General features: G+C 39.8%; 1 protein-coding gene across 1 annotated transcript; it reads left to right on the top strand.

Annotated features, from left to right (window-relative positions):
* The first annotated feature begins 650 nt into the window (after window positions 1-650).
* LOC118410530 (bacterial dynamin-like protein) lies at window positions 651-6,367 on the top strand. The gene is made up of 6 exons (XM_035812287.1): window positions 651-845; window positions 1,120-1,333; window positions 2,696-3,003; window positions 3,577-3,717; window positions 4,056-4,262; window positions 6,281-6,367. The coding sequence occupies exons 1-6, from the start codon at window positions 651-653 to the stop codon at window positions 6,365-6,367; spliced, it is 1,152 nt and encodes a 383-aa protein (XP_035668180.1).
* The last annotated feature ends 3,071 nt before the right edge of the window (window positions 6,368-9,438 follow it).

The raw sequence follows: 9,438 nt of genomic DNA, 5'->3' as shown, positions 1-9,438 counted from the left end.
CTCTAACCAGGCTTTGAATCTAAATGTCAAGTCAGTAATTACTTCGGTGAAAAAGACGTTAACCTGCAACACAGGTACTGTGTTTTTGTTGTCTGTATGTTCAAGGCTATACCTAAAGATGTTTTTGATGCATTTGTTTGCATTTTGCTATGTAGGCAGCTAGTGAGATCTCAACGAGGCACGTTGATTTTAGGCACCTTAACAGTATTTATAGGCAATGTAATATTACAGAACGACACCCCCATTTTAAAGGTGCGGCCTGAGAATGCACAGCTGTTGTCAGTAATCTGGGGGCCAATTACATGCTCTACAGAGAAGAGGTTAGGCTACGATATGCTACACTGAATAGTTACTGCCTAGTGTCATAACAAACAAATTCCTGGACATGAATGTAAAGAATAATTCTAATACATGACAACCATTATTCCTGGTCGGGAGGGTACCAATCGGCGTACATAACACTACATAAAGCATAATTATTTTACGGAGGTTTGTTTCATTGGGACTCTTGTTTTACTAGTATACTGAGGTGATAACTGTCTTTACATTGAAAGATTTCATGATTGATAACAACAATATATTGAGAGGGATTTGCTATTTTACGTTCATAGTCATATAGACTTCTTGTCATACACCCAGTCCAAGAGAAAATGGCCAGCAACCAACCACAAGACCTCACAGAAGATGATATAGACGCCATGAAGCCTTTCAGGGTCTTAAAACTTCTAGAGGAGTTGGGCGTGAATGGACTAGAAGATCTTGATGTGGACCAAGCCCGCGCAGTACTTAAACAAAAGGCCCTTCCACTCAGGAAAGAGGGCGAAAAAGCAACTAGTCCGGAACAGGTTAGTCTACGCTAACTAAGAAAATTTTGACGTTGACAAATTGCGGTAACGATTTATTGTTTTGCTTATAGCATGTGCATGTGTGTGTGTGTGTGTGTGTGTGTGTGTGTGTGTGTGTTTGTGCGTGTGTGTGTTAGCGCGCGTATTTGTGTTTGTGTGTGTGCGTATGTAGCAATGCGTGTTCGTGGGAGAGAGAGCGCGCATAATCTTCTTCCTGAAGGAAGGAATCACTAGTATAGTACGGTACGTACGTAATGTTGTACGTATCTCATAGGTTGCTGAGATGATGGCAGACATAGCCGAGCGTTACAACACCAAGCGGGAACTTCTTCTGCAGCTCTGCCGGAATACTATAGCCTATCTACCTTGCCTGGACCAGAGCGAAAAAGAGAAGCTTGCGATTCGCTTTAGACGTGACGACGTCATGGAAATCTTCGAAGAGGTTCAAGAACACCTTGAAAAGGATGACTGCCCAATTCTTGTGGCAGGTGAGGAAACTTTGAGAGTTTTGTTTCAGAAGATTTGAAGGAAGCTTCTTGCAAGTCTCCTTTGAACACACGTACAGAATTTCAACACCATACATGATACAATAGTCATGTATACTCAAGCAACTCCAGGGTATCATTTTGGATAGGTCAAACGTTTCAGATAGTATTTACTTTCTTTCGTCTAAGACACTGGTTATTTTATAATACCTTAACTATGAATGCAAAAGCGTTGAAGGCAATTTCGAAAGTCCAATAGGAAACAAGATAAGACAAAGCTAAAAAAAGACAAACTTCGATACAAATGAGTGAATTAGCTCCTGTTCATTTCGTTACAGGTAAGGGTGGGGGTTGTGCGCTATGTCCCAAGTACCGGAAAGTTCAAAATTGCCTTCAGCTCTTTTGCATTCATATCAAGGGTATAGAAAGCAGTTTCATCTAGATTTATTCAGTGTCACGGACGAAAGATAGCGGATGCTATCTGGAACGCCTGACCGTCTTCAAATTATATCCAGCTACTTGATGAGTAACTTACAGTTATAGAGTCATAACCCTGTTATGAATTTCGAATCCTAATAGGACTGCCAAACTTCAATGGTGTGTTACTTCTTGTTGTTGTATACTATATATAAAGTCTTTTACATTCTCATTAACTTGCCAAAAGTGTGGATATTGATATCAGAGATTGCCTGAGTGCATCACCTCTGTACCCTGTATTCGTTATTCAAGAAAAAAATGATATCATGTGTTTCATATTATTAGTAACATCGTGATGACAACTACCCGTATTATCATCAATGTATAATAATTATCAATTTGCCTCAGAATTAGTTATAACACCATCATCTTCGCCGTCAGTCTTTTTCATCGTCATTGTTATCATTATTGCTAGCATCACGATTATCATTATGATGACAAATAAACTGTTCGCCAACTCACCGGAGTTTTCGACCGATTCACTCGTCGTCCCCGTTATTTGACCCAATGATTTTGTCACGTGATTTTTATGCAGTGTGGCGTCAGCAATAGGTCGATTGTCGTAAGTTAGCCGGTATTGCGCTACTCCCCGGTTGATAGAAAGCTGATGTGTTCTGAGATGTGAGGAGTAAAAGAGGTTCATTACATTACGGCACACCGACCTTTTTTTCAACCGATAAGCCGATACGGACTTTCGAAAGTTTTTGACTCAGTGCTGACGTCACACCTGTCTGTTCTGTTCTGGTCTGTGTGTTTTAATTTGACAGCGCAAGAAGACCAACTGATTCGGTCGACATTTCCGGTGAGTCACTAGTTACATACTAGCTTGCATTCATTTCTTTTAGCAACTTAGATGTTTTGTGCTGATGCTACTATCATTTGACCTAGGAGAAACGTCTGCTGGAAAGAGCACCCTCCTAAACCTGCTACTTGGAGACGACATCTTGCCCGTAGCTCACATGAGCAGCACCTCTATCATTTGTGAGGTAAAGTACGGAGTGACCAAAAGGGCGCTGGTTCATCTTAGCGAGCCAGACACAGAAACGGGGCAACATCAGCTCACTCTCACTCTGAGTGAGAACCGTAAAGAGTGTACGGAGCAGCTGGCGCGCTACATCCACCTGAGGGGAACACAAAGGCAAACCGAACCCCCGGCCAAGAAAATTGAGATCTTCTGGCCTCTTCCTTTTCTAAAGGTAATCCTGTTTCGTGTGATTGCTATCTTAAGCTATAAAGATTTGCAAAATGCTATATTTGAAAAAAAGAGGGATTGTAATTAGTCGTTGTTTGCGTCTGTCTTGATATACGTACGCCCTTATACTGACTATTTGACTGTAAGTCCGCATATATATATATATATATATTGCGCATAAGGCTCTTATGGATTAGTATAGACACATCATGCCGAATGAATTAGCTGGCCGGGGAGTATGGTTTGCGACGAGCTCACTCTTCTTGCATTCTACTATTATTTCCAGCAACTTGAGAAACCTAAAAATTCCAGACGTACTGCATACAGACTTGAATATATATTTCAGAGTGCGAGCCTATCTTTGGGTATAAACGGGCCATTCAAATATTTTGATATTGGAAGTCTGTTTTCAAATTGGTTCCAATGTTGTAGACAGGTAGTAAATGACCGTTATTTAGGGTTGGCCGTAGAGCGTATATGCCTTCTTTAACTCCCGGGCATGTATGGGCATATGCATAATGAAGCAGGCATGAGGGCTGGATGGTCCAAAATTATGTAATACATGTTGGTTCCGCAGGGAGGCGTAACGATCGTGGACAGCCCGGGAGTCGGCGAGAGCGACGCGATGGACGACATCATAGCGGGGTATATCCCATCAGCCTTTGCGTTCATCTACATCATCGACAGTTACAGGGCCGGCGGAGTACAACAGGACAGGGTGAAAAATCGTTTCATTGATTTTTCAATTCAGGCCTACGCACAAAATATTACCTACTAGTACTAGTACCGAAAAAAAGTTTTGTTCATGTTGGTAGAGATTCTCGGAGATAGAGCAAGTTAGCGTTAGCAGGGTTGGATTTTCCCTAAAGCTTTTTAAAGGAAAGATATCGTACTAGGGTAAATTTAAAGATTCGAGTTGCAATGTTGAATTTTCTGCACATATCACATGCATTGGTAATCTTTAACTTGCATGAATTACATAGAATTCTAATGTGCCGTATCAATACGGTAAAATATTTACTAATAGGTACTTTTCGATTACACCTATGCATCTAGTTCGGACGTCTGCTTATGAAGTGCAGGGACCATGGTGCGCGGTCTGAGCTGGAACAGTTCGACCTCAGGAAAGCTATCTTTGTCTGCAACAAGTGGGACCTGGTACCATCTAACGAGAGACAAGAGGTGAAGGAAGCAACCATTCAGGCCCTAAGGGAGATGTGGGAGGGGCTGCAGGAATCTCAGGTTTTCACTCATTCAAACAAGGTGCGTCTTCAATTCCGTACGAAGGCTGGATGACAAAATAACTACAATATTTTTCAAACAGTGACGGTTTAAAAAATGGCATACAGACATACAGCCAAACCTGTCCAAGCGACCACCTCTTCTTAGCGACCACTTCGCCATTACAACCGCTTTTTCCTCTGTCCCGAACATTTCCCCATTGACGCAAGCATTGAGCGACGTAAATATTGAGCTTTTTTTATACCCGCCTCACATTATATACGATCTTCGGACGTACTTCGCGATCGCAGGAAGGTCGGCTGACTTTAAGATCTTAAGATGGTCTTGCGTATTTTTCGCCCAAAATATGTTCCCCTCACATATAAGCGAGCCTCGTGCGATCCACGATGAATAAATCTATGATAATGAACCTCCCATGACCTCTTGCACGCGGACAAGGGAACACAAAACGTTCCTCAAAAAAGGCAAGAGATCAATAAATGTTGCTTATTTTGTTGTCGGAATCTTTTTAACCAATCAATAGAATGCACGGGCATACTAGAAATGACACAAGAAAGGAAAGTGTGTCACAAAGCCAGCCTACATACTGCCACAGGGACCACAATGTTAGAATTACCCTCACATTCCCAGAAATTAAATATTTGTTAAGAATTTGAAGTCGGCTGAACGTCGCCCAAACGTCGCCCGACTAACGGGCGTTCGCCATCCGATTAGCGCTCGATGATTAATAACTATGTCTGTGCTCGCCTATCGGTCTTCAATCGTTGGATTGACGCAAGATTATTGACCGATACACTTGCGAGGTACGCACGATTTGCACACACGATCTGCGACTCGGTAACGAGCTCTGCGATCTGGGAGATCTGCTGCGACTTGTCGCTTATGTTAAGAACATGTTTCGCTGCACCGCGACCGTAGTAAGACTTCTGAAAATTGCCGGCGATCCCTAAAAATCGCAAGATGATCGTGAGAACACCGGACGTCTTACTCACGAAAATGTCATTCAGAGCTCGTAAACTAGTCTTCCGATCGAATCGCGCCTAATGTGAAGGGGGTATTAAGACGACCGCCTGGCCGATGCCACCGCGATCGCCAAATATTTGGATCGCACAGAAACGCATCACTGCCCATGACGACCGCGCCATTTTCATGTTTGACGTGCCACCGATTTTCGATGATAACTAAAGTGATTTTGTGCAGAAATCTACCAGTTTGCGTTAAAAAAAAATGAAGATCGCAGCGGATGCACGTGGGTGCACGTGGTTCATTGGGAGTCAGTGGGGCAGTCTACTTATGGGAGGAAATTTCGTTTAAACTATACTATTGTAAGTTTATACTCTTCAAACCGACCGCATTTCCACACGACCGCTTTTGTCCGGTCCCTCGTGTGGTCGTCTTGATCAGGTTTGACTGTACAAATCCTTTAGGCCGCATTCGTAAGATGTAATTGACATCTTCTTTAACATATTCTTTTTCTTAATTTACAAGGTCTATTTGTGACAGCACGTTGCGTCTGGATCCGCGTCGTGACTCATAAGAACTATGGCTGCAATGAAAAGTGAACCAGTCATTAATGACATGTAGAAGACAACAAAAATTAACAGACGATCATTAAAACACCGGCCATTGAAATACACGTGGTTGTGAGTAATGAAACTTCAAATAGCATAGCCAAAGATTTGGATCTTAAAGTACTTCTCTCTAATTTTCTACCGCTCTATTTGATGCAATATTTATCTTCATAAGGATATCTATTGCTGACATAGCCGCAGTGTCGACAAACTTGGATGAGATGTGCGGTCGTCTGCTCCACCACCGCTGGATATGAATAATAATTATGAGTTTGTTTGTTTTTTCATCCATGCTATCAATGTTGTTTATAAAGGCTCATCTAAATTGGTAAATGTGTGCAGTAATAGTAGCCAGAGTGTGAATGCCTTGCAACGAGACTGTGTGACCCGAAACCTCAATGTGTATAGGACAAACTAAGTAGTTAGACGTTTTAAAAGATGTCAAATTGAAACAATGGCATTTTGCAGGGAGGGAACTTCGCCAAGGTCTTGGATGGCATCTATGAGCTGCTGCCAGAGAGTCTTGATCACAAAGTGTCTACTCAGTACAGGTAACGTTTCTTTTATTCGGCTTCTCTGGTTTGAATGTCTTGGTATGCAATGCTCCTGCAAAAATTATGCAAATGTGAATTATCGTTTGCTAGCCTAGATTGATTTTGAAGACAACAGACCTTAACCCTATTCAGACCGGGGGTGGGGCTTTTGAGGCCAACCTTCATGTCACATATCGTCAGAACGGCTTTCGCTAGAGCCAACAAGTTTTGTGAGTTTTCCTAAAATTTAGTTGGTAACAGTTTTAAGAAGCTTGGACAATTTTCCATTCTTCTCGTTGCCCTGTTAACCGTTTGTTGACAGACATTTTGGGCGACAATCATTAACTTCACTTTATCTTTAATGTTTACTTGCTGTATTACGGCTACATTCTTTTTTTCCAATTGATTTTATTCAATCAGCGATAATTAAGTGTACAAAATGCCAAACATGTATAACATCATCAAAATATCCTCATTAATACACATTTTGCTATGATCTATGTATTGACTGGAATTACCGAATCACATAGTGCATTGAACAACTGTAGGATGTTGTGTCTTTGAAGTAACAAAGGATTATCTTTATATCTAGACCATGACAGGAATATTGCATACTTTGCTAGAGTAATGTACAGATTTGAATTATCATCGAGTAAAATGAATTCTGTGCTTATATCCATATCTAAAACAAAGATTCGTTCCTTAATTCTCTCCCAGTACCCTTGTAGCCGGTTACACTTAATGAACATGTGGATGTAGTTTTCTTCCGTGTTACATATTTCACATGTGGGTCTGTAAATATTTCCTGTAGTGTCTATTATTTTCCATCTATGAAGTAAAAGTTTACATGGCAGAATCTTGTGTAGAATTTTAAAATTAAATTCACTAAGGTTATTGTCCTTAATATCAAACGTTTGTGCTTTCCATATCTTACTCCATATCAAATTGGGGAATAAAGTGTCCCATTGGAATTGAGCAGAAGGTATTAAAACATTTTCCAGACTGACTGGTAAGTATATCCATTGAAACTATACAGGGATTAAACCATTAATATTCATAAATGTTACATAATGTTTCGCTGTCCGAATAATCGTCCTCATCTATCCAGATGTACATAGCCTATAGCCCTTTTTAGCATCATAAATTCACGCATCCAGTTTCCTGTGTCTCTAAGTTTTCTTAACAACGTATCAGATGATACATACTGCTACATTCTTACATTTATAAAGTCTTATCTTCTCTACAATATATTTCACAATTAGATATGAATAAATTATGCTCCTATGATGACGTAATCGGCCAAAATCTAAGATGGTGGACCCTATTATTAACTAGCTTATTATCCCTTAGAATTCGCAACTACCTATTTTTTTATTTTTGTCATCGTTTTAATGAACGTTTTTAGTCTATCTCCATTGTCTTTTGCGTTTATTTGCTGAAAAAAATGTATTTTCAAAAATTCAATGTTGTGGATATATCATGACTGAGCCCAACTGGTATATTAGAAGCATGACGTCATTTCACAACATCATTTTGATGTCAATGATGTTGCTTTAGGCATTACAAGTCGTATGAAGAGTTTGTAATTTTTTTATTTGCATTTGCTGTTATAGTTATTTTAGCATAGCTTGAAGTTATCTGGGAATACCATTTTCTATGGTTCCAGCCAATATAGTGAAAATGGTGACGTCATAATTACGTCATATTGTATAATAAGTGTCGATTTTCTTTAGGTCTTCAGATATTACGTCTTCAGAATTGTTAAAAAATTTGGTGTCCATATAACAAGTTGTGTTTAATAGTCACAGAAGTCCGAATGGTATATCTACTACATTCAACTACACTGTACATAGTACTCGTTTTTTTTTTCTGCAAGTTCGATCTCGGTATGACATAATATGACGCAATTTTGACATCAAGATGCATTTTTATTTTGCTAAAACTATCTAAATAGGGATTCTCCGTTATACTTTAAGGTATTAAACTAAACGTTAACTAAAAAGAGTGTCATTGATTTTCAAGGCTGTCAAGTCTTCTGTTGCCAATTACGACGGTATTGACGCCAATATGACGTCGGAAAATGACGTCTTGTGTCCGTCATCTTGAATCGGCGATCTTGAATTTTCTCAAATACGTTTTTTGTACACAGTACCCCAATACCCAATAGAAAGAAAAGACGTTCATAAGAATGTATTTTGTAAACAAAAGAAAATTAGTTTTGAATAAGTAAAAATAACCCGATTTTACCGGCGCTAATGACATTGTCCGCATTTTGATTTCTGACAATGACGTAATAATTTTGGTTTAAACAAAGGTATTTTTCGAATTATTTGCTGAATCTACACTTGTTTTCATATATCTTCAATATCTAACATATCTTAGTGTGACATTTCTAACAAAATTTTTATAAATTATATTAATTGATGACGTAATTGGTTAAAATCTAAGATGGCCGACAATATCATCATCACCTTTTTTTCTTACAAAAACATTCATGTGAACGTTTTTAATCCTTTTTCATGGGATTTTAGGGTTATATGTTAAAAAAAATATCTTAAGGTCGCATAACACAGGATTTATGGGCGACCCCCGTGGACATAAGTAGATCGGGCACAAAATAGGTCGTCGCAGTTCTTGAAAGGCCATTGAATTTTTTCTGTGCGCGTCAGCGAGTCGGAAACTGTGGTGAATAGTAGAGGGATACGTAAGTTTTGAGGCTGTATGAGTTGGGTTACGATGTTTGTTTGGCTGGGTAGAATTTCGCGCACGAATCCGGTTCCCGCTACTTCCGTGTGTCGGCTGTATGGTGACCTCCGCTGGGGGTCACTTCAAAGTGTTCTTTCTGGGAAAACGAGCAGGCAAACTTCATCTCATTTTCACATGTGTTGTGAGGTGTAGATTATACCCTCAACTCCAACATATCGAATTCTTGTTAATTACTTTTGCACCCTGATATATTTTTTGAGTCGTCGAACCACCTCACTTTGGGGTCCTTAACCATGTAATTCCCCATAGGCGAAAAACTGTGTTCTGCTACCTTAAGACATTTAAGGTGATAATTCAAGATGGCGGATAGCTAAAATACATGACGTC

The sequence above is a fragment of the Branchiostoma floridae genome, chromosome 2 (genome assembly GCF_000003815.2).
Source record: "Branchiostoma floridae strain S238N-H82 chromosome 2, Bfl_VNyyK, whole genome shotgun sequence".
NCBI classification, from domain to species: domain Eukaryota; kingdom Metazoa; phylum Chordata; class Leptocardii; order Amphioxiformes; family Branchiostomatidae; genus Branchiostoma; species Branchiostoma floridae.
Note: the sequence above shows the minus strand (reverse complement) of the source record. Positions and strands in the feature narration are given on the sequence as shown.